This window comes from Carassius auratus, chromosome 5, assembly GCF_003368295.1.
Source record: "Carassius auratus strain Wakin chromosome 5, ASM336829v1, whole genome shotgun sequence".
In the NCBI taxonomy this organism is placed as follows: domain Eukaryota; kingdom Metazoa; phylum Chordata; class Actinopteri; order Cypriniformes; family Cyprinidae; genus Carassius; species Carassius auratus.
In genome coordinates this window covers 22,860,587-22,888,080 of record NC_039247.1, presented here as the reverse complement: position 1 = coordinate 22,888,080, position 27,494 = coordinate 22,860,587, and the positions used below count along the sequence as shown (strand labels likewise).

Sequence of the window (27,494 nt, the reverse complement as noted above, 5' to 3'; positions counted from 1 at the left end):
AAACGGATACAATACAACCCTTCAGTGCTTGGTTCATAATATGATCTCATCCATGGTTAAGAGTGGGATGATTTAAACCAGGGGTCTCCAGACTCGGTCCTGGGGGGCTGGTGTGCAGAGATTAGCTCCAATTTGCCTCAACACACCTGCCGGGAAGTTTCTAGTATGCCTATATGATCTCGATTAGCTGGTTCAGGTGCAGGACCCCGGCCCTGCAGGACCGAGTTTAGAGACCCCTGATTTAAATATTAAATATGTTATTACATAGTATAATACTTAATAATTTTACTTGAATTTTTGCTGAGGTTAATTTATCTGATAACAAAAGAGCATTTTTATATAAGTTATATGACTAAAAATGATATAACAAATACTACTTTTAATAGTAATTTAAGTAGGATATTTCTATATTTTTATTCATAATATATAATTGTTAAGTAAATATTTGTGTATATCTTTTTTTTCAGATGTAGGATTATTTATTATATTTAAGATTCACTGCAGAGGGCATCAGGGATTTCTACGTTGCATTATCTTTATCTAACAATCATAAATGCATTTCCAGATTCACGCAATCGACGCGTCTATTCCGAAACTGATGATCAGGAGGTTGCACGGGTGTTCAGGTGAACGGTTTGCGCTCATTTTCCAACGGTCTAGCTCCTCTTAAAATAAAGCAACAATAACGGGGGGCTGTGGCGAGGGGCAGAGAGAAAAATAGACATGTTACAGTCCCAATGTCAAAAGAGTTAGTTGCACACATTTGTCCTGCGAGTGTCTGCGCGTGCTGTTCCAGCGGTGCTTTAATCCTGTATGTAAATGACAGCCAATAGATGCTGTTGTTGAGTTGGGCTGGGATTAGCGGAGGCGAATGACTTTCAATTTTACTGGATTACAGAACAAAGAGAGGGGGAAAGGGGACACACTCCTCCGGTAAAGAAAACAGAAAGAAAACGGGCCAAACTGATCAAATAAATCACCTCGGATTGCATTTCAACAGACTACGAACCATTCGAGATTATGTCATTTTACAAAATCGCTGTCGGCTTTCTTTAGATGGGAATTCAGCTCTCACCGTTGGATTAAACGGAGAATAAACCTATTCCGGGATTGGCAGCATAAGGCAATTAAACACGGGGAAATCGGTAAGGATTAAAGATACTTCTGTTTGTATATGTATGGGGAAACATGTAACGTTGCGAGTATAGTTTTTGGGCACGTGACTTTTTATGGATGTTGAAAAAGTGAAATTACAGATTATAATTTAGGGGGAGGAGGATGGCTAGGAGTGTTAGCACACTGGCTATCATGCTAACGCTCCGCACGCGAATCTGTGCCTCTCGACGCGATGTTTTACACGCTTTTATGAAATAAACACGCGTTAGAACACGTTTGGGATAAGATAACAATTAAACGCCTTTGCATTCGGCGTTTTTATCTAACTGTAGCCGCCACTCGCACGTTTTGTTTGTCCTGTAAAAATGGCAACACAATTTGCGTGCTAGCAACTTGCTGAAATAGAGCAGTTGTATTGTTGGCCGGCTGATAAATTGCAATCAGTCGGTTTTATTTCATACTCGCTGAAAAAAAATCGCTGTGGTTGCTTTGCGTGGTCACGGACGCTTTTTTCAACCTGAGAAGGTCATGTTTACAATGTCAAATCCACCTATCAGTGGCTGCTAATCTGGGTCTACTGTGTAGACTGCTTTTTTAGTTTACGCATATCTGAATGTGTCCCAGTAACTCAAGTTTGCGGCTGAGTAATAATATCACATGTCTCGACACTTGCTCGGTTTCCCTCGAAGGTCTTCTCGCCTGTCAGATCCATTCATGGAGACAATGAGAGTTTATGATTTATGTCATGTGTCCCTCTGTGAGTTTGTAACTGAAACATGAACTATCTCAGAATGACTTGTATTTATAACAGTAATAACTGTCCGTGTTTGTCTGCACCCAGATTTTATAGCGGACACAGTACCACAGTTGCAAGTGTTTTATATATATATATATATATATATATATATATATATATATATATATATATATATATATATATATATATATATATATATATAGACACACATACCTTGGACTGCATATGGAAAATTATTGCTAAAATGTAGGCTGATTTAGGAAGTTAACAGCAGAAGTGTGATTGAACTGTATAGAACAAACACTGGACAAATTATCTATATTATCAAGACAATTAATTTTCTCCCAATATTTCTAAAATAAACTGTATATATATATATATATATATATATATATATTAGTGGTGGGCATAGATCAAATTTTTTAATCTAGATTAATTCCAAGAGTACATTGAGATTAATCTAGATAAAAAAATTTGATGGCTCATTTGAATTCTGCCAAAGGCATTCAGAATATGTGTGCTATCCAAATAAAATAATGACTAAAAGTAACGTTAAGTCTTTCAGAATGGGTTTCTCAAGACAGGTGGTGTATTAAACCAGGGGCTCATCTCCTGTTTTTAAAATGCTTTACAAAGTGCTTGAGAAAGCTGTAAACAAATTCTACAACCTTACGCCTGTTTCACACATACTCCGTCTGCAGTGCGTATGTGTTTTGTATTTTTTTACGTACCCATGTTAACGGATTCAAGCGTTCACGTGGTTGCGGTCCGTCAGTGTGTTCCAGGAGTGTTGCGTCTGCAGCAGTGCAGCGATCGTTCACGTACCGAGTAGTTAACTGCAAACGTGTCCTGTGTGAAAGCATAATGAGTCCGTGCTGCTTCTGCACCACATACGTAACGCACAAGGACTGCATACACACTGCAGACGGAGTATGTGTGAAACAGGCGTGCGTCTTGTCGAGGTTTGCATTGGGAAGCTTCTTTAAAAAAAAAAAAATTCCCTGAAGCAAACCCGGCGGCTTTAGCTGCATCCATGTTAGCACGTCACGTTTGATGTGGTAATTTATTTCACAGTAGGCATACACACAGGTTTGAAGACTCATTCTCGCCCCCTTCAGATTCGGCTAGGTATACATCCATGCTAAAATATCATGGTGAAAGTCATCATAGCTCGCCTAGTATAGACCCAGCTCCTTACCCAACTTTGATAATAGATTAACAGCGATATCTTTTTTATCGCCCGATAAGACTCTCATGTTAACGCAGCACGTTAACTCCGATAACGCCCCACCACTAATATAAATATAGCTGAGAGCTGGGTCTATACTAAGCAAGCTATGATGACTTTCACCTTGATATTTTATATAACCGACTGACTGAGGCCAGCCTAAAAAGATGCTCAGGACAGTTGACGGGCCACTCCTGCACATCGTCCCGAAAACTTATCTTTTATACATGTTTTAACGCCTTACCGCTTGTCGATTTAAACATTAAAACATCCAAACACAAGACGCGGAAAAGCTGAACGGAGTAGCTGGTTACTCGCGCGCTGTGTTCGGTGCGGAGAGAGAGAGAGAGAGAGAGAGAGAGAGAGAGAGAGAGAGACGCGTATCACGGACAGCGACACTGAACCGAGCTCTCTTCTGTGAAGAGAAAGACGTCTCAAAACACTTGAACATCGAATTTGCTTATTTTTGCTCTTGTGCCGACAAATACAAAAATATGTCAAAATATCCACCTTGGAAATTATGTTCGAAAAAACTGTCAGTTATTTCTCAAGTCAAAGTAAACAGTTGAGGAAAAAAATGCGATGTGTATTATATTGGATGCGTTCATTGCCTTATTTAGCTACTGGCTGCTGTAATGTTAATCCAAGAAAATGAAAGAAAATCACTCACTGCTCTTGAATGAATTACTTTGTAGTTTTAACAGTCAAACCAAAAAATTATTCAGACACCAGATATAATTTTTGATATAGCAAAATTGTAATAATGTGAGAAATGTTGAAGGTGTCTGAATAAATGTAGGTTCGATTGTATATTTCATTTTTTACATTGAAGACTATCCAGTGCTATTTTACATTTAATTATATGGTTTCTGTACCTTGACACCTACAAACTTGAAAAAAACTTAAACATTGGTGTGAAACAGGGCAGGCGTAATGTTGTTTGCACCTTGTGCAATGTGGAATTAGTTTAGAGCTTTTTCAAGCACTTTGTGATGCATTTTGGAAACAGGAGATGAGCCCCTTTTCTAATGCACCACCTAGCTTGATAAACCCCTTCTCAAAGACTTACTGTTTATTTGGGTAACACATATTCTGAATGCCTTTGGCCGAATTCGAATGAGCCATTTTAATCTAAATTAATCTAGATTAATTTCAAGATAACAGTGAGATTAATCTAGATAAAAAAAAATATGATTATGATTAAATATTAGATTAATTATCTATGCCCACCACTATAATATATATATATATATATATATATATATATATATATATATATATATATATATATATATATATATATATATATATATGATGCCAAGAATACAAGTACAATCAAAAGTACCATATTTTATGTAGTCATATTTGGTATTACCTTGTAAATACAATTATACAATTATGTATGAATATAGCAATTATTCAGTAAAGTTTATATCAAAGTAACTTGATTTCAGAACTTGTAAATACATACAAAACACTGGTGAGGAATTACTGAAAAAGTACCATGTTTTATGGAAGTAGTGCATAGTATTCTTTCAAGTTCCTTTGAGTCGAATGTAAACACAGCGGTATATGAATATGGCAATCATTCAGAACAATGCTATATTTCAGAGTATCATTATTTCAGGACTTCTTTCAAGGTAAATTATTTTAAACACAGTCATTTTAAATTGGTTTAAAAAGCTGGTTTATTCACAGCTAATAATGATCAGGTTCTTTTCAAACAGGGTTTTCAGTGTACATATACATGTTATAGCAGAAACACTTAAAAAGATGATAAAGCTATTTATTTTGTAATCCTAACTAATCTTGATTATATAGTTCATTGCATTTTAATATTTGTGTTTAATTTTGGTTTACTCCAACAGACCTAGATATCACTAGTAGAGTACTACTGAATCTACCGTCAGTGTCTTTCACTTACAAAAATTATATTATTTTACAGACGTAGTATCATGGTATTCTTTAAATGACCTTGGGGTAGCATGCAAATATTTTATATTAATATGGCAGTCATTCAGTATCAAAGTATCATGCTTTCAGTATTATCTGTAAGGTAAATTAGACATTTGGCTTTAATTTAAAAGGGTCTTTCAGTCCACATATTCCCATATGCCGGGTGTAGCCAAGTTATCTGTTTCAGCAGCAAAACATTCTTGATCTGAAGCACAGAGCTGAATCTTTCCAGAAGCGGATCACAATCAGGGCAGTATCTTCCCATGCAGGCCGCGCTTTGTGTTTACTCGATGCAACATGTTTGTGTGCCCTTTGGGGAAAATGTCCAGGGTGAAAGGAATTAGGACCAATTAAAAGTAAATTCTCAGCCTTTGAGCCGAACGATTTAGATACAGTTGTGTTTCTGAAGGGATCTGTGAGCAGAATTTGTATAAAGGCTATTAGCAGAAGTATGGTGTATCAATGGCAGAGCCACAAGCCTCTTAGGGCAAACCGGCTCATAAAAACTACGTTACCCTTTCTTGAGATGCCGGTAATATCTTTAAGTACCATACAGGCAGTAATTCAAGAAGTAAAGGAGCGGCTACATTATGCTTCCCCCCTCGAGCTGAGGATCTCAGATAGCGTGAATGAAAAAAACTGCATTTTGGCTGGGTGGACTCGTAACAAGGAGGAAGTCATTAATCTGAGCATTTAAGCATGTCAGTCTGGATCCCTACTTTTCCTGCATTTTTTTAAGGAGTGTCACCAGTTGATTTTTTTTTTTTTAGTGTTTTTTCACCCTAAGAAAATATGTTTGTTATAGCTAACTCATGTCTTTTGGCTACTGCAAAGGAAGCTTAGTGTAGAGTACAAAACAAGTCATTTATACATGAAGCTTAAGGTGTCAGTAGTTTCTCCTGCAGATAGGATAAGCCTGTTCAATGAGGAAGTCTCACCAATCTCTTCTTCTTCAAAGAGTTTTGTTTAACTTAGAAGTGTCAAGATGAAGCCATTACACGACCTTAACCTTTTTAACGCAAGGTTATTTTCTAAGGCAAGCATTGTTATTGTTATCGCTCATACTGCGGGTAAGATTAAGAAATACCTTAACCTAAAATCCTGAATATCCTAAACTTTAAAGGGATACAGTTTGGTGTAGAAACAATTTTCACTCAGAAATAGCTAATTTTACAATTAACTACGCATCAGTATATGGGTACTCATGATTGTGTAGATTCTGACATCCATTATATGCTAAAGTATGAGAACATAAACTGAAAAAAGCAACCACTGGTGTCTGGTGTAATTTGGATTTACTTTGAAAAAGGTTTCTCTTAGAATTTGATAGTAAGTTTTGCTAAAGTAATGCATTGAATTTAACAGGACATTTTGAAGTAGAAAGACTGAAATAGCATTTTCTTATAAAAAAAAAGTTTGCTTACCACCATACTTCAACATATATTATTTTGTGTTCTGAGGAAGAAAGTTTGGCTGCTCAAATTGTTTTCATAAAATTTTTCATTTTAGTTTGTTTTAAGGTCTGAAAATTTCATCCTGAACTCAAGTCGTGCCGATGGAAGACATTTACTTTAAAACAATTTTCACTCAGAAATGTCAAGTGTGTTTCACATTCAAAATGGCAAGCAACACGCTGAATTAAAATAGGGCTGTCAATTGGATTAATCGCATCCAAACAGAAGTTTGTTTAATATATTATAATATAATATATGCGTGTGTACTACTGTCACTACTTTCTTAAATATATACTTGTATGTGTGTATTTATGTATATATATAAATTTACACAGTACAAACACATATATTATGTAAACACAAACGTCTATTTTAGATGCGATTCATCGATTTGACAGCCCTAAATTAAATATGATTTGGAATGTGAGTAGAACTTTATATGTTAATGTTCAATGCAGAAATGTTTTTTTTGTCTATTGACAAAATAGAATGAGAAAAAAAAAAAATGGTGGCTGATTTTTTTTTTCAAAGGAGAAACCCAGATCACTTTATAGCAAAACCTGAAATAGTGACAAAGTTTTGAATATGCAGGCACATTTTCTTCATAAACTGTAAAAGTATATTTTTTATTGTCTGAAAACTTCTTGAATGTGCAACACAAATTGTGCTGATTCTGACGTCCATTATTACACTAAAGCAGCAGAACATACTCTTAAAAAACATTTTAAAAAATGGTGTTGGATTTACCTCTAAACTATTTCCATTCCGAAATTCCTTTTTCACATTTTTTAAGAAATGGCAAGAAACATATTGAAGTAAACTTGAAATTTCGAAGTAGAAATACTGAAAAAACATACTCCAGTAATCTTTGTTTGATTTACAACTTCTAAAAATGATTTTTACAGTGTAGCTTTATTTTTCAAGGACCCTAAGTAGTGAATTAGATGTGGCTGTTTGAATGAATCCGGAATGAACTATAGATATAAGGTGTTGGTGTTCAGATGTTGTATGTAAGATTACGCTCGGGCAGAGGCATCCGGCTTTGAGCTGCAGCAGGATTTATAGGAGGTTTTCAGATGAGTAATAGTAGTACTGGGCTCTCTCTGTGCAGTCTGTGGTTTTGGCTTTGCCCGGAGGCTTGGATAATGGCTCCCAGTGTCTGGAGAGATTAAAGGCCGGAGCTGCATTGTTCACATGCCTCGAGATTAGTTTCCAAGGAAACGGATTGCAGTTGCCATGTGAACACGAGGCCCGAAATTAGGATTGCGTTATATATTTATTAGTTTTTTCAGCTCACATCCGTTATCGCTTCTGTTTTTATTGTTTTTCATCTTTAAGCCATAGCTTGGTTTGTGTTTTTTTTTTCAAAAACCCACCTTAGTTTAGTCCGTACTCAAGTTTACAGCTTTGTAGTTCAGAGCAGACGTGGCTGAAATCGAGATTGGATTCAGGATCTGTCGAGGGGGATGGGTAAAGTAGTTCACTTTAGAGGGCTCATGCTTCCAGGCCTTGTCTTGCTTCCAAGGAGAACAAATTAAGGATGAAGGGTTTTACGGCAATAATCTGAGCTAGCTTTAATTGGTTGACAAAGGCTTATCGTAATTAGCTACTTTCACATGTGTGTGACGGATTTTGGTGTATTAGCACAGGGAAGGGTATTACTATCACTTTCCAAAGCTTCTTATAGGTTTTTCCATCCTTCAGTACATTTTGTACAGCTGAACATATTTTAAGTTAATGGGGAGCTTGAAGCCTTCTTACCCTTTAGAATATAATTAACAAAATATATTGGTTTGTTTTTGGACGTAATTATTGTAAGTCCATTAATTATGATTAGTTGTTAATGTTTTCTCATCATGTCTGTGCTTCCTGCAAACCGCAATCAGCGTATACGGCATATCGGTGTTTCCTATTCGAAATAGCTATTCGCTAGGGATCCACCCAAATTAAAATCCTGGATGCACTTGGCCGAAAACTAGGGCTGACCTTGACTAAAAAGATTTCTAGTCCACTAGTTGTCGTTCATTTTGAGCAATTAGTTGACAAATCGCGTGTTTGTATTAATTACATAATCTGATAACATAATCTGAAAATATTTGTTTTCCATATGAATTGGTTCATTTAAAAGTAGACATTTTTCTTTTTATAGATATATTTTTTATGTCTGTGAGGCAAGCACAGAGTTTCGGTTAAAAAAATGTGACCTGCTCAAGTTCACAGAGGCAGAGACGGCAGAAAGCACAGCCTGTTTGCTTTCATTATTTTACAAAAGCACAATTATTTTATTTTATTGTGAGTGCACACCAATAAATTTACAGAAAGATAAATACATTTACAAATTTAGAAAGATGTATTACTCTGTATGAGCAAAATGACAGTAAATGCAAATGATTTCACCAGTGCCCCTAAGTTAATTGTCATACATTGAGCGCACTACTATTCAGCTTCCACACTCTGCACAAACACTTGAAGAGCACACATTTTTCTAGGTTAGGGTTAGAGGAAGCGTCCATAATCGTAAATAGCAATAATGTATAAACAACATATATAAACAAACCATATTGCTCATGTACATTAAAAGTGTAGCCTTCATTTTTAAGCTTTCCTTAAAGAAGTAATAATAATTATTAAGCAGCTGCAAGTTTCATGAAACCTCAAGTACACAAATCAATTCATTTCGAAGACAGACATCATTGAAAGTAATGATAACACGCAGTTCAGTAAGACAAATGCTGATTAACTACCTTCTCTTATTTAGTGAGTTCATGAACAAAACTACTTCAGATGAGTGGTTCATACGTTTATGAATTGGATAACACTGAAGTGTTTGTTTCTTTGTCTATCCTTTGTGGTCAACTCAATAGCAAGAGATGCTTTTCACTGTACATCTGTCCCTTATAGCATCATCTTTATTTGTGTCAAATTAAATATGGTGTCCTTTAAAAATCTGATTACAAACTTTGCTGACAATTTATTTTTGTGTACTTGTTACATGTACTTACTATAGTGATAACATAACATAACCATAATAAGTACAAATTGTTAATTAATATTAATCAGAATTTGCTTGTGTAATTACACTACAACAAGGACACCTAAAAATAAAGTGTAACCCAATCTTTTGGTGGCACAGCTGTTTTGTGTTTTTAGTTTTAAGTTAATGAGTAATTCATTTTATATTTAATGGATTTGGATTTCAGTCATAGTGTGTTTTATTATGTGTCTCTTCCTGCAGAAGAATGGCACAGATACGGAAGCTTGGCTGTGATGGGATGAGGACCAACTCTCGGCCAGAGCTCAAAGTTCCCCAAGTGTCAACCAGACAAGAAATCCTCACCAGCCTAGTGTCTGCCCTGGACTCTGTGGTAAGACTGTCACCCGCTCTGAGTTTAAAGATACTTACGGTGTGTGTTTTATGCAGAATTTTGGTGGTGGATGACTTGAAGTGAATTGTGTTTGCAGTGCTCTGCCATGTCTAAGCTCAATGCTGAGGTGGCCTGTGTCACTGTGCATGAAGACAGCGTGATCGCTGTGGGAACAGAGAAGGGGAGAATCTTCCTAAACTCCAGAAAGGAAATACAGACAGACTTTCACAAGTTCTGCAGTGAGTTAACATGAAATCAAAGTTGGAACACAACAGTTTTGAATGTAACCTGCACGAAATAGTAGAAATGTTTAACAGCTAGTTGTTCTGATTCCACAGAAGTGTCCTGTCTGCAAGCATTGACCGCCATGAACTCCCACGCCAAAGCTCCTGATGTGGACTGCAGCAGGACTAGCAAAGACTGTGGGCAGCAGAGCAGACAGAGAGCCTTACCAGACACTCATTCCAACATCTTCGTCCTGAGGAAGATGGTGGAGGAGGTGTTCAGCGTGCTTTATAGTAAGATTTTCTCTACATTATTACGTGAGGGGAAAAAGGAAAGAGAAAGGAGGTTTAATCTCTGGCTCAAATCAAAACACATGTTTATCTACTGCCATGTAATGTGTTTCAGGTGAGGCTGTTGGGAAGAGCAGCCTGGTCCCAGTGCCTTATGACTGGATTCTCAAGGAGCCCAGCTCAGTGGTTGTTTACGGCCTGCCTGATGGTGTAACTCTGAGAAAGCCTTCAGAATACGACACCAAGACCTTAATGAAGATCTTAGAGCAGAGCAACCGCATCCGCTTCATAGTCAAAAGGTCTTCTTCTAGTTTATTCTTTATAATATGCTTGTGGTGTCATGGGCAGAAAGCAAAGGCCTGAAAGGTCTGAATTTTCTGCATGACAGAATTGTAAAATAAAATATAAAACATGCTGACAAAATGGAAATGTGTTTTTATACCGCTACTGTACTAAAGTTTGGGGTGAGTAAGATTGTAATAGTCATCATGGATCATGTGACACTGAATTCTGGAATAACGGCTGTTGATAATCCCGCTTTGTCATCACAGAAGTACATTACATTGTAAAATATATTTGAATAGAGTTATTGTACGTTGTAATAGTACGTCACAATAGTACTGTTTTATTGTGTTTTTGATCAAAGCTTTGGTGAAAGAGACTTTTTTTTCAAAAACATTTAAGTATCGAACTTTTGAAGGATTTACCTGTTTAGCACTATAGTCATTACAGGATCCATAAAAGACATATATCATTATAATATTTTGTATATATATATATATCATGTTTGACCTTATAATGAGTGACTCTATTGTCAGATCTCAGATGGTTTACAGATCATATGAATAACTGCTTTCATTCAAAAAACATAATTGGTGTGAGGAGTTTACGTAAGTCATTTGCAATCATAAAAGTAAAGTAAAGTTTTTTTTTGTTTGTTTGTTTTTTTTAAAGAAGAAGAAATTACCACAATTATATCATTGTTTTAACATTTAACATCACTATCAGCACCCAATGAACAAAGACCATGTGTGTGTGTGTTTTAATAGAACACCAGAGGAACCCTCTCGGGATGCCAAATCCTGTCCGGAAGTCAACCATCACTCTTCAGCCTCAAAGAGCGTAAGCAACCACGCCTCTGTCAAACCCTCCACGCAGGAAGCGTCTGCTAGCAACTCCATGCTCTCCAGCTTCCTGTACGGCATGCCCATGTCCTCCCAGCCTCACCCAGACAGCAAGCTGGACCTGAAGCCCACATCACTGCACAGCATAGGTAAAGAGCGGCTGGGCATGTGGCCGTCCGCTGACGAGAAAGCGGTTCAGGCCAAGGAATGTGCTGACAATGGTAAGAGCCTCCTGGTGTTCTTCTATATACACTGGCTGTCAGTATATTTCTATGGAAATTAGAGGTGCACTAATGATGTGTGATACTACTTGTGTAGGTGCTGAACCATATGGATATGGTTCTTTTTTAGGGCTGTGCCAAAAATCGAATGCGATTTTCATGCACATCTCATCAGTAAAGACGCTCCTGTAATTAGAAGTATATCTCCAGCATGTGCATTCAGATCAGGGTTGCCAGGTTTTCATAACAAATCCTGCCCAGTTGCTTCTCACAACTAGTCCAAAACTAGTCCAATCGCGCTTCCAGGAGGTTCCCCGATAAAAATTGCTTCCCGAGGTTACATTATAAGTTTTTTAGCAGGGTTGCTTTGGTAAAATTCATATTTTAGGTGCTAAATATCACGTTATATTTGTATTGGGGTCGCTTTGACCCGCGGACATGAAAAACAACCACAGATTTGGCAACAAGCCAACCCTTCCAAAAAATGTATATTTTAACTCCGGTAAGCAATTTATAATCGAGGAACCTCCTGGAAACGCGATTGGGATAGTTTTGGACTAGTTTTAAGAAGCAACTGGGCAGGATTTGTTGTGAAAACCTGGCAACCCTGATCTGAACGCACGTGCTGGAGATATACTTACAGGAGCATCTTTACTGATGAGATTTGATTTTTTTCACAGCCCCATTATTTTTTATGTACTTAACTCTGAGCTTATTGCTCTGACTGTATGTGTCTCTTCCAGGCGAGCGAGTAGGGCTGGCAGCGGATCTTACTCAGAGTCCTCCCAGCATCCATGTCTCCAAGCGCCTTCTGTTCTCTATAGTGCATGAAAAATCAGGTGGGCGACAGACTGTACTCACCATTACAGTGTCTGGCCAAGGACATGCTGGCCTTCATTTCAGTGGGTTTTCGGGGTCCCAAGCAGTGTATATATATCTAGAACGGGATATAGACCAAGTTAATTTCTGGAATATACTTTTATGTAAACCAGCCGAATTATATATTAACATTCCACCCTGTAAAAACCTTCTGAAAAAAAAAACAGCTTTTACAGATTATTATTGAAATTCTACAGAAGCAAATTGACAATTGTCATTAAATAAATACTTTTATTTATATTTTGGATGATTCATTTACACTAGTCTGAAAAAAGATTTATGGAATCAAATGAGAGTTATAGAAACAAAATAGCACAAAATCTCAAAAACGATCAGTGCTCGATAAAAGAAGTGCCAAGTGCTTGTTGTGTTTTGCCTTTTGAGTTTTCAAGGCAAGACGGTTTCAAAGCTTTGACTGAAGAGATAGAGGGTACTAGTCATTTGGACTCCTTTTTTGGAGCATGACATATTGATGTGTTTATTATAATCTGTTCTTTAGTTTATAAAAACATGGTATGACGATTCATCAGAATTTCTCTCTTGAGTAAATAATGACTTGGTGAACCATCCCTCCCAGTAAGAAAACACAACCACTCTAACTGTTAAACTGTCTGGACAATAAATCAATCATATCTAATGATCCACAGACGTTTCTTTATATATGAGTGGTATTTTCTAGAGGCGGGTGAGACATAAAGAGAGCTGAACTTGGCGTAGTGGGCAGTAGTAACGGGAGTTTAGCCAGGTCACCTGGGCTAGCAAAGTCTGTTCCTCTCAAAAGATCAGCATGAGATCTTCAGTGACTACAGAGAGTCAAGACCTGCCTTAATTGTCTTCTATGTCTAAAAGTACAGAGGAAAACCTCAATGTATGCAAATATATTTCACAAAATGTTAATGGAGACTGTGACATTATTGCTTTTGCCTTAATAGGGGACATGAAATCTGATTGTTACATTATACTTTTTTTTTGGTATTTCATGCACAGAAAAATGGGATTCGTTCATCAGGGAGACTGAGGATATCAACACCCTTCGAGAATGTGTTCAGATCCTCTTCAACAGTAGATATGGTGAGCTGAAGTCACAATGCAGAATTCACGGCCTTCAATAAAATACTGCATATTAATAATAAAAATGTATTTTGAGCTGAAGCATGTCATTTTTTCAGTGTTAACCATGACATATGAAATACTAGTGCAAACAAACATTTTTTTGTAATATATTTATTAATTTATTAATAAACCTTTAAAAAAAACTGAGTTGTTGGCCTTAGAAATGTGTGGATCAAAAATACAGTACGCTTTATAGGGTTAAAGTATTTTCTCTTATTCCAGATTAATATGTAAACGATTGTAAGTAAACCATTAGTCGGTTGATTCATTTGAAAGGTGTGCCGTCAAAACAACCAGCAACACTGGCTCAACCGATAGTGTGCGTTTGGGGCGGGACCACCTTTTTTTGTTTGACCAATGGCATTTAGGGGATTGTTTAAAAACCTGTGTAATACCATTTCAAATAGTTTAGATTCCATTTGGTGATGCTAGTAGCTCAGAGTATCACATACTTCAGCTTTAACTTATCACTTGTTTGATGTTCATTTCAGCTGAAGCGCTAGGCCTGGATCACATGGTTCCTGTGCCATACCGGAAAATCGCCTGTGATCCCGAGGCGGTAGAGATCATTGGAATTCCAGACAAGATTCCCTTCAAGAGACCCTGCACTTACGGTGTGCCTAAACTCAAACGGATCCTGGAAGAAAGGCATGCTGTCCGCTTTGTTGTCAGAAGGTTTGAAACTCCATCTAAACATCCCTTTGTTGGAGAACTAATGTTGACCTGATAAGAGAGATTTCCTTTTGAGTGAATTAAGATGAATAGAGGCATAGTCAGATTTCAACCAGAAACAGTGGCAGTGTGATTTGTAGCTCTTTCAGTTTCAACATGTGATGACAGTGTGAGAGATTTAATTACTGATAACCTCTCATTTTTGGTCATGTAATTAACTGTGTGGCTTACTGAATATGAGTCCAGATATTGGTACTGAATATACAGAATTTTTAATTTGCTTCATAAAAAAAAAAAAAAAAAAATGTCTGGTCGTCTTTGCCATCTGGCAGAGCGGCACTAGGCATCCAAAGTGGAGCGTCATGCTGTTTGTGGTAACCACTGCCATACACGAGCCAGCATGGAGCCGCTGATTTGGCGTAATGAGGAAATCTCCTGCTGCTTGGCACTAGACCTGCATAGACAAGCATTTCAATGTTTCAATATGCTTATGGCTCACATGAACTCACAATTTTCTTTTTCTTTTTCTTAGAATGTTTGATGAACGAATTTTTACTGGTAAGCATTTCCTTAACCAGTATTTGTTTGGCTCCTGTTTATTTAGTGCTCTTATTATAATGTAATAGCATTGCTATTACATAACACTGTACCTGTTTTTGCACTGTAAGAATTGGAAATGTCCTGTTGTTACCTAAGGAGCTATTTCTACCTTGCCTGACCATTTTTTTTCATTTAACCTTATATAGACAGGTTTATTCGGTCTTATTCAATAATATTTCTGATTGAAATCAATGAGATGTTACAACATTAAGCACATTTAAACATTTTCTGCAAGCTGCTGGTAAAGTAGCCAAGGAAGAGGGCAAACAGGATGGTGCCGCCCCTGAGGACGGATTCCCAGATGGCCTCAGGGTCCCAAGCTCTTCTCTAGAGCTGGTCAGCAACACTCACAGTAGCAGGTACCAGTTTACCTTTCAGAAGCATAATATCTGTATTTTCTAAGATAGATTGTGACTTTTTATTTTCCTGTAGCCATACACTGAAATTTCAGCCCCTAGGAAAGAAATTTCAGCTGAAAATGTGACCTGAAACTCTGCTGAAACAAATTTGATAACTTTGGCTACCTTCGCACTGCAAGCCTTAGTGCTCATTTCTGCTTTATTGCTCAGATCTGATTTTTTTGTTTGGCTGTACACAGCATATTTTTTCTGGCCGAAATCAGTGTGGATTGCTTACAGCCTCAAAGTGACCCGTATGTCCAAAAGAATGATAGCAAGATGATTTAATGTACAGGCAATAAAGAGGGTGAAGACAAGGATGAAGAGAAAGAGAGCAAAGTCTTTTTAAGTTTGCCATAAAGTTTTGCTGTCACAATAATATTTACAGCTCACTGTCCCTCCTCTGGCTTGCGTCATGATTATCTTCCATATTATCTGAGCGACCAAAGAACTACCGTTGTGTAAAATCTTTGGAGTGCATCGTGTCAGGGCAGAAATGTGACGTATGACAATCTAGAGTGAGGTAAAAGTCTGATGTGAATTCATATTATTATGTTCGACCGTTATATCGCCGTGGACAATATATTAGCTGATATTTGGAATTTTTAAAATATCGGTCACTGAAACTTTCCGTGTGGCCGATGTTTTTTTGTGCATTTATGTAAAATCTTAAAATTTTTAAGTGTTCCTGTAGCTCAAGTAGTAGAGCATTGCGTCAGCAAGCAAAAGGTTTGGGGTTCGAATCCCAGGGAACACATATTAGGAGAAAGTTGTTAATTTGAATGCAATGTAAGTCGCTTTGGATAAAAGCATCTGCTAAATGCATAAATTAATTTAATTTAATTTATTTATGCTTCCTCTTTAAGACAAGCCACTCAGATGTGAAGCCAGCACCAGAATGACAGTAAAATTGACCAATCATCATTCACTTTCTAACGTGACGCTACGTTGTGTTAGAGAACTCTATTAAGTAGTAATAATATGTTTGAATTCATTTATATGTTTATTAGGCAATATCTGCTGTATTTGATTGCCCATAATTGGCGTAATATCACTTGTAGTATACTTTTTCATATGTTCGCTTGCTTATTTAATTGCTTCTATATACTGATAACCAAGCATGCAATTATACGTCTTCAGGCTTGTATTAAACAGACAAGCAAAACTAAAGAAATCAGAGACAAAATTTTTCATTATTAACCAGTTATCCTATACTATAATTAAAACAACCTATTGCTCGGTAAACTATTTATATATTGTACATAAAATACATGGAATTACACATACTCATTAATTATGAATGTTAGAAAGCCTGGACTAACCCCTGTTAATTTAAGTGTTATCTCTGTTGTTTACATTTGTTAATGTTGTTAATTTTATATGGTTTATAAAGGAAAGTCTGCACTTATTGTGTTAGCTCAATAATTTGAATGACATTTAGGTTTAAACATAATTCTATGTTGTTTGTGCTGTTTACACTGCTCTTGGAAAAAAAATTGGATTTGGGTCACTTTTGCATGCAGTCTGAACGAAGGCTGGATTAAAAGCCCAATAAATGTGACAATAAACAAACAAACATACAATAAATAAATAAACATTTGCAATTTCATTTCCCCAGTAAACAAAGGGTACATAATTGCAAGCGTTTTACTTTTAAACAAAAAGTGTTGTAGATATTGATTGCCATGTATACAGATTTAACACTTCTCATGTAACACAGTGCTTGTATATAATAATCAGTGGGAGAGTTAATTAGCAAGTTATTATTCACTGTTTGCATCGATTTTTTAAAATATATTTTTATTATATTATAGGCTAACAATTAGCCAAGGCTAATTTAAAATCAGAAATTTCGACTTGATTTGATGTTCTGCATTTGGCCTTGAATTTTCTTTCAGGTGCATGCTTTTTTCTTGTGATTAAGAAAATAAGAGAAATAACTAGTAAAGATGCATTTGTGTACAAAATGCTGAAGGAAATCTTGTTTTTGTTTCAGATCAACAAGCTCCTGTGTCAGTCCTTTGGCTGAGTGTGAAGCAGGTAGATTGTCCGCTCATCATTTTAATACTGCTTTGGTTTCTGCCTTGCAGTTTTAGGATTATAAAACATATTTTAAGCGTAAAATTCGAAATAAACCAATATGCTTTATTATTTCAGGGCCATCTGGGGACTGTCTGCCTTTGAAAAAGATCAAAACGGAGCCCCCAGATGGTGAAATTATCCAGGTGACAGTGCCAGGTATGGTCTCCCAGCCCCACAGTAAAGCTCACGCTGAGAGTTTTAATATTTCAGCCTGGCACCTCAAGTTTTGTTCTCTTTTTTGTTAGTTTACAACAATCATCTGTGCAGAAATGTAAAAGTTTAAAGCAGCATGAAATCCCTGTAGGTCTGCTGGATGGGAATGCATTAGCATATTTCACTTACTCACAGAGAGGAAGTGTGTCTCTGATTTAAAAATATTTGCTCTCATTTTCCACCCTGCTGTGCAGTGATCTGAGCCTTTGAGGACAGGCAGGACATCATATACTGAGCTGGAGGAATATCATATACATGAACGGCAAATTTCAGCAAAATTACTGCATGAACAATATTAAAAAACATAATTCTAAACAAATATCACTTTTTACCTCCTCTTTACCATCCAACCTTACTTAAAGACCTTATTTATGTTTTAAATATTCCTCGCTTCAGTAGTGCACCTTATTTTCATTGTCAAACAGAGACCACTTTTCATGATCCGGTCAATCCACAAAGGATTTTTTTTCTCTGCTGTAGGTGACAGGGAGACCGCCGACAGACCAGGCTCTTGTCTTCATGACAACAATATCTATACTTCATGTTGAGCATAAATATAAAGCCTACTGATAAAGGACACCGTCAACAGTATTGACTGCAAAATAGACTATGTTTGACAGGTGCAATATTTGAAAATCAATAATTATTAATTTTATTTTTAAATTACATTTATATCTGAATTTATGTCAACCTATAGACTTTCAAACATCAAAGTGCCATGAAATAATATGTATTTGTGTACAAAATGACATATAAACATATTTTCCTATTCTATTTTGCCTGGAAACGCTTCCAACATGCTTGTGTGTCGCGTGAAAAATAGGCGTTGGTTCTATTTCTAGCATGCACGCGTTTTCCACTTGGCTCGAGCCGGCAGTCTGCAAGCTCTAACCTGTTAACATGGGAGCTTAATTAAAAACGGACACGCCACGCAGCGGAGATGCTTGCGCCACGCATCCAGGGTGTCGCCGGCCTTTTAGAGTCAGCTGCAGGGCGGGATTTGCGCCACTTAATATGTTCGTTTGGAAACACGAAAATGTCCTTATGTTCCGCACACAAAATATTGCATTCTGTCATCCGGTACACACGTGCACCGTACCGAAAGCCCTGTACCGAAACGGTCCAGTACGAATACACATACCGTTACACCCCTTATATATAAATATACATATATATATAGCAAATAAATTCAGTTCTTTACAAATTTTCTATTCAGAAAAGACTTCTGAAAAAATAAATGAAATATGCAGCACAACTTTTTTCAGCTTTGATAAAAATATTAAATTGTTATCTGAAAGATCTTGAGACACTGAAAACTGGAGTAATGGCTCCATAGATGATTTAACATTTATTAAAATAGAAAACCATTATTTTGAATTGTAATAGGATTCGCATTTGTAACAACACTTCATATTATCACCTTTTCTGCATTTTTGATCAAATATATGCAGCCTTGGTTAACAACAGTGACTTATTTTTCTCACTGGCCTCATAGTGGATGATTCAATCAATGCATTATATTCTGAAAGGTATTAAACAGTTTTAGCAGCATAGATTAAACCCTGATTAATACATCATATTATCAAAGTTTAAGGCACTTTGAATGACGTTTCATTTTGTTTTAAATGTACATCCAACTTCTCTTTTCTCGCCTTTCTCTCATCTTCTACATCTCAGAGTCCAATACTTGTACAGAAGAGCTAAGTGAGCCTCAGGCCGAGCGGGTGACCCCTGACCTCTGTCGTCCCAAGGAGCCTGTAGCAGGTAGCTTCTTACCTTATATCTGAATGTAGTTCCACATCCATCTTTTCAGTCTCGTGCCTCTGGTAGTACATACATAATCCCAAACATATGACATATCAAAGCCTCTAAAATAACCCCTCTAATTTCTCATCCAGTTACAAATCCCTCTCCCCGGTCTGTACCTGCCCTCCTACAAGTCTCATAATCTTTACATGTACATGTGTGAGTACGTCTAACGAACTGCCAAGTCCATTCTTGTAAGACATTTCAGTGAGCTTAAGCTCAACATGGATATGACTAATAGTGCTGATTAAGCCACTGCATTGTGTGGAAAAACCATGTCCTAATCTCACAAAAGGAATACTACATGAGTACGAACCTCTGTGAAGATTGAAACAGGACAGCGGCAGTTGAAATACAAAAAAATCTATATTTTGACCAGTAATTAAAAAAATAGGTTCAAATGTGGTAAGACAAGAGTTCAATCAAAATACCCCAGTCTTCCTCAAACAGTAGTCTCACCCGAGTCAGATCAAGTGTCAAACCTGTTCCCAGTGCTGTGCTAGTTTACCCACATCCCATAGAATTCCCTAAATAGACTCCCAGTGTTAGCGCCCCTACTATATAAAAAATACACTGTGAGTTGATATGAACACTCAACTGCTCTGATGTACAGGTATGTACACTATTTAACAGGAAGGAAACCTTGCTATTGAAAAATTTGAAATATCATGGAATTTTTTAATTGTTTTGCTTTTTTAGTTATGCTATAAAATATTTTGTATTTTTGGTGATGTTTTTTACAGTAAGCCTTGGAGGTAGGCCAGAGTCAGATGTTTTGAGTTGGCTCTTTTCCATGAAATGATTTGGTCAGAATGATTCATTAGTGAATCAGTCTGAATCTAAAGGAGTTTGAAAAATCCTTATTCACTAATCAGGAATGGCTTTAGAAAAGTGTGGTTTATACAGAATGTGCGCTACAGTTCAAACATTTGGGGTCAGTAAGATTTTCTAAAGAAATAATTTATAACATTTATAATGTTACAAAATATTTCTATTTCAAATTAAATGTTGCTCTTTTGAACTTTTTATTCATCAAAAAATGTAACCGCAGCACAAGAGTTTTCAGCATTGATGATAATACGAAATGTTTATTGAGCACCAAATTAGACTGGAGTAATGCTGCTAAAAATTCAGCTTTGCCATCCCAGGAATAAATTACATTTTAAAATATATGAAAATAGAAAGTAGATGTTTTAAATTGTAATAATATTTTACAATATTCCAGATTTTACTGTATTTTTGATCAAATAAATACCAGCCTTGGTGAGCATAAGAGACTTGCCAACCCCAAACATTTGAAAAATAGTGCATTTACAATTTATTTTAAGAATTTGATATAATAATAACAATATAAATATAATATTTTATTACAGTTTTATGTATTTTCAAATCATTTAATGGCTTTATTTTATTATTTGCAAGTTATTTATAAACATTTGGTTAGTTTTATTATCATTTTTTATAGTTTTTTATATACGAGTCAGGTGTAGAAACTGGTGTTCATATTAACTCACAGATGAAGCGTTTTGACTCATAATTAATAACACTGGATTTGTTATGTTGAAGTTTGCATTACACAAATGGTCACTGGAGTAAACCACAGGTGAGTTAATCATCAAAACACCTCCTGCAAGCTTGTAGGCGTTACACCATCAAATCATACACACAGGAATATTTCCCATGTGCTACACTCATGTTAATCTTATCCTGTTTGTATCTCTGCAGAAGATTTAACGCCGAAGTCTACAACACAAGGGCTCAAGAGAGCTGTTGAAGGTAAAACTCCAGTTTGAAAGCTCACTCAGCTTGGTCTTTAGATATTGTAGGCTGTTGGTGTGATTGTCCTCCCTTTCCCCAGAAGACATCGGAGAGATGATCCTTCAGCTGCGGAATCAAGTCGAGAGCTTGTTCAGCTCCAAGTACAGTGAGTCATGGACTTACTCACTCCATGATTTACAATCAACTGTGACAGCAGCCTGCATATTTGCCCGTCAACCAGTCAAATACTTCTGGCTATAATTTATACAATTGTTATATTAAGTCAAATCATCTCTCTCTTCTTGCTCTAGGTGAGGCTCTTGGTCTGCCTGAACCGTCTAAAGTGCCGTATTCCAAGTTCCAGATGTATCCAGATGACCTGTATGTCACAGGGCTGCCAGAAGGGATGACTTTTCGAAGACCGAACTGTTTTGGAGCAGCCAAACTTCAGAAGATTCTTGCCGCCAGTAGTCAGATTACATTTGTCATAAACAGGTATAATCATACAAAACACATTTAAAATGATTTAACAAATTTGTTCAGATTCGCATATAACCACTAGAGTGTCTGAAGAAGTGATGGAACAACAATGTGCCTTTTTTTATTTTGTCAGGCCAGAATTGTTGACAGAACAGGTCAAACATGAAGGTGTCTCTAAAACAACCTCCGATTCAGGTGAACTAATATTTTATTTTATTTTATTTTATTTTATTTTTATTTATTTTATTTTATTTTTATTTATTTTATTTTATTTTTATTTATTTTATTTTATTTTTATTTAATTATTTATTTATTTTATTTTTTTATTTATTTGCAGGATGCATGACCAGTCCGTTGCAGGGTTTTTGTTTTGTTTTGTTTTAACTGTCCATTTTATATGTTGTCATTCTGTATTAGCCAGAATATCACTTACTAATCTTATATAATGCTTCTTTTGATTAAATGTTCAGCAGAGACTGACTCCAAAGACCAATCAGATGACCCGGGACCTGCCTCTAAAAGACCAGGATTCTCAGGTAACACCATGATTAAGTTATCAGGTGTTGTACACGATAAGTTTGGGACTTAATTACATCCTGACTGAATGAAGTGATTCAGTTGATCCATGTGCCATGTTTTGGATGCCAGTTCACGTTCAAAACTGCATTCCTTCTAACCTTTCCCGATATGCTATCGCTAAACCCTTGGCTTTTCTAACATTGTTCTGCCCGCAGACAGTCTAGAGGCCAAGCTCTCCCGTATCGACTTGGCGAATACTCTGCGAGAGCAGGTCCAAGACCTGTTCAACAGGAAATACGGCGAGGCACTGGGCATTAAGTATCCTGTGCAAGTGCCTTACAAGAGGATCAAGAGTAACCCCGGCTCAGTGATTATCGAGGGCTTGCCCCCTGGCATCCCCTTCAGAAAACCCTGTACCTTCGGCTCACAGAATCTAGAGAGGATATTAGCGGTGGCCGACAAGATCTCTTTCAGCATTACAAGGTGAAGCGCTTTTTGAAGTTTTTGAAGAGCTTTCCAACTTTTAAATCTTTTTAAATAAGAAACAACTAAAAAGTGATTAACTTGTGTATTATATTAGGAAATCCCAGAGAATTACCAAAGTCTTTCTTATCTTTTCAGACCTTTCCAAGGGCTTATTCCCAAGCCAGGTAAGCTGTGAACATTTCATAGCACTGCTTTATTTATTTATTTTATTGTCTATATTTTTGCTGAACTACTCAGGGAAATAAGTTAATCAAATCATTTTTACTTTGCCAGCACCACGGCGAATAACAATATTGAAGAAAGGTTTCACCCCAATAAGTGGTAAGATTAAGGCATCATTTATGATAGATTTAGTGTTGCAGTTATTTATTGCAATTAATGCACAAGTATCCATTTGTACACTGGAAGTGCAGATCATTGTGGTGCAACCTAACTAGATCATTCCTACTATAATCAATTAAGGTGTCACCGTTTTTGACGGGCTGCACAGCGTCTTTGGCCACTTTAGAATAATGTATTCAATTTTCAAATATACAGCAGTTGAAAAGTAAAATTTGTATTTACTGTACACTGTGGAGCCGTTTTCATGACAAAGTTTTTAGCCACAAACAGGAAACTTTTTTATGCATTTTCTTGTTCGTTTCCGTGATAATGGCGTTTTGGGGACTGAAAAGTACACATTTTTGAAAACACTACAGTTGAAAACGGTGACGTCTTGCGCGTGCATAGTACAGTACGTGTTCGGTGTGTATAAATGCGAGGTACATGTCTATTTTAAAGGCAAGCGTGAACAAACATACACAACAATGTCGGAGTACACGGTACTGTTGTTGCTGCTCAAGAGTTTGCTAACGCTTCTTCAGCAAAGTGTAGATTTACTTAAACAATATTACAACCAACAGCAGAAACGCATTATAATCATACGGCATATTGTAACACAGCGTTTTTGGCCGTTTTCACATATATGTGTAAACGCGAATCGCTTTGAAAACGTTGTTGTGTATACGTGCACTATTTAAAAACGTTTCCGTTTTTGACTACATCGTTGTTGGGTAAACATAAGATCCTGAGATTCCTATTTTTTTCAGGATTCTTTGATTTTCAGGCTTTTTTACACTATAAGAAAATTTGCCATTACTACAAAATTGTTTCATTCACTAATTGAATCGTTTGTAATACTCTAAAATATATTACAACATTATAAATTATGATAGGTAAAAATTGATAACCTGAATGCACTGTAAGTCGCTTTGGATAAAAGCGTCTGCTAAATGCATAAATTTAATTTAATTTTTAATTTAATTTAATTTAATTTTAATTTTAATTTTAATTTAATAAAACAGTTTATTATAAAACGGTAAATGTCCGAGATATTTTCTTTGGAAAATAATGCAGGATAAGTCTCCATGTAAAATCTATCTACTATGACTGATTTAGCTAGCATAAAAATGTACTTTAATGTTGAATACGTCAGTAAACTTGTCTCATCACTGTCCAACAGAAGAAGATGAGGTCAACCGGATGGGAGAGAAAGTGATATTAAGGGAACAAGTCAAAGAGCTCTTCAATAAAAAATATGGTATGTTAATTACTAATAACTGATTTATTCCTTTGTGCAAACGTAAAATACTCGAGTGCTTCATTTGTGATGATGTCTAATGTTCAGGTGAAGCTTTGGGTCTGGACCGCTCAGTCATTGTTCCATACAAATTAATCCGTGCCAATCCAGGCTCACTGGAAGTGTGTGGACTTCCCGATGATATTCCCTTCAGGAATCCTAATACTTATGACATAGTTCGGTTGGAAAAAATCCTGCAAGCCCAAGATGAAATTATCATCAACATCAAAACCCCTCTACAGTAAGTCTTGTGTAAGAAATGGTTTGTGGTTGTGTTGCATGAGCAATGCTTGATGTGTTTAGTACTTGTACTTCATTTGTTTAAGTGTTGTTTGAGCTCATTGGTTTTGCCCTTGTTTAGGCCTTTTACAGAGTTGTGTTCTCAATCTTGTAATAAAGGTAAGAGCTTTCTCAAACTTTGTATTTCACTTTTGGAATTGATTTCACTTTTGGGAAATTAGCGCAAATGTGTACATGCTCTTTTGCAGAAGGTAAAGAAGTGTCTACAAATCGACGCAAACGTAAACGAGTACTTGACAACAGTCAAGCATCCATGCCTTCTGGAGCAGACTCAACACTATCAACCAATCAGATTCCTGTCATGGTAAGCAAACGTATTATAGTGGAGTTGGTTTCTTTTTTTTTTCTTTTTATTCGTCATAAAAGGAATTTTCATCCCAGAATATGTTTATAATCTGACATACAAAAAGTGCATAGCAGGGAGTCGCGAGGACTGGAACTGAGAACCGCTGATGAATGGCTCATTTTACAGCCGTTTTGTTAAAACACAAAATATTTCGAACACAGATGATTTTTGCACAATTAGACCATGAACATGGGGTTCTTTCAAATGAATTTGCATGTTGAACTTCAAAATGGCTGATTTTTAGTAACTGGACTACTGTTAATAGGTTTTTTTTTCCTTTTTTTTCAGCAGTGGCCCATGTACATGGTGGACTATAGCGGAGTGAATGTTCAAGTTCCTGGAAAAGTCAAATACTAATGAACTTTCTGATTCCGTACGAAAAACTTTTACCATTAAGGGACCTTTTTTTTTAAAAACAAACCTGACGTTTCTGAATGCTAAATTCAGCTTTCTTCAGAGCTGTGGCAGATCCTGTGGCTCGCACATGGAGTGTGTTCTGGCAGGTATTAGAGAGTGTGAACTGTAGGAGCAGTTGTTTCTGAATGAAGTGATAATGATGAAAAAACACGGCAGTAAATCAATCTGCTAGTGCTTTATTTCTTCGAGGAATAGTACTCAACTTCATGTCAGTCCAAAAACAAATGCTTTAAATTTTTTTGTGGAACACGAAAATAGAAATCATGTAAAAGAAGATTTGTTCTGTGTGATGATTTGTCAGAAACTGACTTTTAAAGGAATAGTTCATCCGAAAAAGTCAATCTGTTGAACATGTACACACCTTCACGCCACCCAAGATGTAGATGGGTTTATTTCTTCATCAAAACAGATTTGGAGAAATTTAGCATTCGATCACTTGCTCACTACTGGATTCTCTGCAGTGAATGGGTGCCGTCAGAATGAGAGTCCAATTAGCTGATAGAACAAAACATTAATCCACCTAACTCAAGTCCAGTGAAAAGCTGTGTTTGTCAGAAACCAAAGATGTTTATTACCTAAAACTTTTCCTGGAAGCAATGGTTTGAAATTAAAAACATCTTGATTCAATTATTACAAAACGTTATTTGATTGGACTGGAGTTTAGTGGATCACTAAACTGTGACGTTTTTAATCAACTCTTTGGACTCTCATTCTGGCGGCACCCATTCACTGCAGAGGATCCATTGGTTAGCAGCTGAAGTAAAGCTAAATTTCTCCAAATCTGTTCAGATGAAGAAACAGATTTAAGTGTTCCACTAAAAAATGAACAAAATGCAAGTTTGGTGCAACATGAGGGTGAGTGAATAGAAAAGTAAAAGGATAGGATGGAATTTGTGCATTTCACCCATCCAAGTACACACACCACAAGTACACACACACACACACACACACACACACACACACACACCTTCCTTTAGGAGGTTGTTTGTAAAAGGAGTAGCCTTTTATTTGCATATCAGATGAACTATATTGCTTTGCCACCAGGATTTGTAATAGCAGATCCTGGACACAATCATGGTTAAATAACCATCTCATAAAGAATAGTAAGAATGGGATTTGGGATTTGTCTTTACCCCCAGATACGTCTAATCACTGTTGGTATACACAGCCTTGTTTGGTGCCGAGAGCTCGTACAGTATGTGCATAATAGATCGACTCCTGTAGTTATCTGGATCTCATGCCTTGCAAATGTTTGTATTATTATTTATTTATTTATTGAAATAAAAAACTTGTATATGCAGGGAATGTAATCTACCACATTCAGTATAGAGCATAAAGTACTGAATGACTAATGATGATATAAACAGCTAGCTACTGTATGTATTCAGAAAGAAACATCTGCTTCAGGTTTCGGTATGGAAAAGCCCTAACAAGATAGCACTAACTCATATTCAACTGAGAGACTTTTTGTATTCTTTTAGCTTTGTAAGTTACTGTTGAGTTCGTTAAAGTGAGGTATTTCCCGGAGAAAACATCATGAATGTATTGTTTGTAAAGGAAAGAATGCTATAATGTTATTATGTAATGACTGTCTCTGGAATCGCCAGTATTTATATGCTGTACCTTAATGCCATTTAGGCCTTTCGAATAAAATGTGTTGCCTTGCGTTTGTGTGATCATGATGTGAATGTTATGCAGTGAAAGCCTTGGAAATATGTGATCTCAAATGGAAACTAAACTAGATTAACGGAGAAGAAAAAATAACATCCCGATAACATTAGCACCATCTGCTGGCCTCAAAGCAATAACACACACACTCACACACACGTATGTATATATGTAAGTAAAACCTACAAATCTACCATTTGAAAGAACAGTTTTCTATTTAAATATATTTTAAAATGTAGTATTCCTGTCGTGCTAAAGTTTCATTCCTCCAGCATTCAGTGCCACGTGATCCTTCAGAAATCTGATTGCTGCTCTAAATACGATTCTTCTTCTTATAGCTGTTAAATACAGCTGAAATACAGCAATAATTGTGTGGAGGTGTTTAAATTGTTTTCCAATGGCT

General features: G+C 36.4%; 1 protein-coding gene across 3 annotated transcripts; it reads left to right on the top strand.

Annotated features, from left to right (window-relative positions):
* Positions 1 to 637: 637 nt before the first annotated feature.
* Positions 638 to 27,089, top strand: LOC113081414 (general transcription factor II-I repeat domain-containing protein 1-like). Of its 3 annotated transcripts, none has more exons than XM_026253523.1 (27): positions 638 to 1,145; positions 9,747 to 9,876; positions 9,974 to 10,115; positions 10,215 to 10,394; positions 10,507 to 10,690; positions 11,441 to 11,736; positions 12,480 to 12,575; positions 13,603 to 13,686; positions 14,220 to 14,403; positions 14,933 to 14,958; positions 15,236 to 15,359; positions 17,395 to 17,438; positions 17,556 to 17,636; positions 19,371 to 19,457; positions 21,225 to 21,275; positions 21,358 to 21,423; positions 21,569 to 21,752; positions 21,871 to 21,932; positions 22,211 to 22,273; positions 22,472 to 22,739; positions 22,878 to 22,906; positions 23,016 to 23,063; positions 24,244 to 24,321; positions 24,409 to 24,601; positions 24,722 to 24,759; positions 24,849 to 24,964; positions 25,295 to 27,089. In XM_026253523.1, the coding sequence occupies exons 2-27, from the start codon at positions 9,751 to 9,753 to the stop codon at positions 25,361 to 25,363; spliced, it is 2,919 nt and encodes a 972-aa protein (XP_026109308.1). In that variant the 5' UTR covers positions 638 to 1,145; positions 9,747 to 9,750; the 3' UTR covers positions 25,364 to 27,089. The 3 variants fall into 3 exon arrangements, with proteins under 3 accessions (XP_026109308.1, XP_026109305.1, XP_026109307.1); XM_026253520.1 differs by having other exon boundaries at positions 640 to 1,145; positions 22,208 to 22,273; XM_026253522.1 differs by having other exon boundaries at positions 641 to 1,145; positions 21,361 to 21,423; positions 22,208 to 22,273.
* The last annotated feature ends 405 nt before the right edge of the window (positions 27,090 to 27,494 follow it).

Coding starts and splice junctions, on each gene's coding strand:
- LOC113081414 (XM_026253520.1), top strand. CDS start 9,751: ATGGCACAGATACGGAAGCTTGGCTGTGATGGGATGAGGACCAACTCT. Junction 22,907..23,015: donor AGGGCTTATTCCCAAGCCAG/GTAAGCTGTGAA, acceptor TTACTTTGCCAG/CACCACGGCGAATAACAATA. Junction 24,760..24,848: donor TTCTCAATCTTGTAATAAAG/GTAAGAGCTTTC, acceptor GCTCTTTTGCAG/AAGGTAAAGAAGTGTCTACA.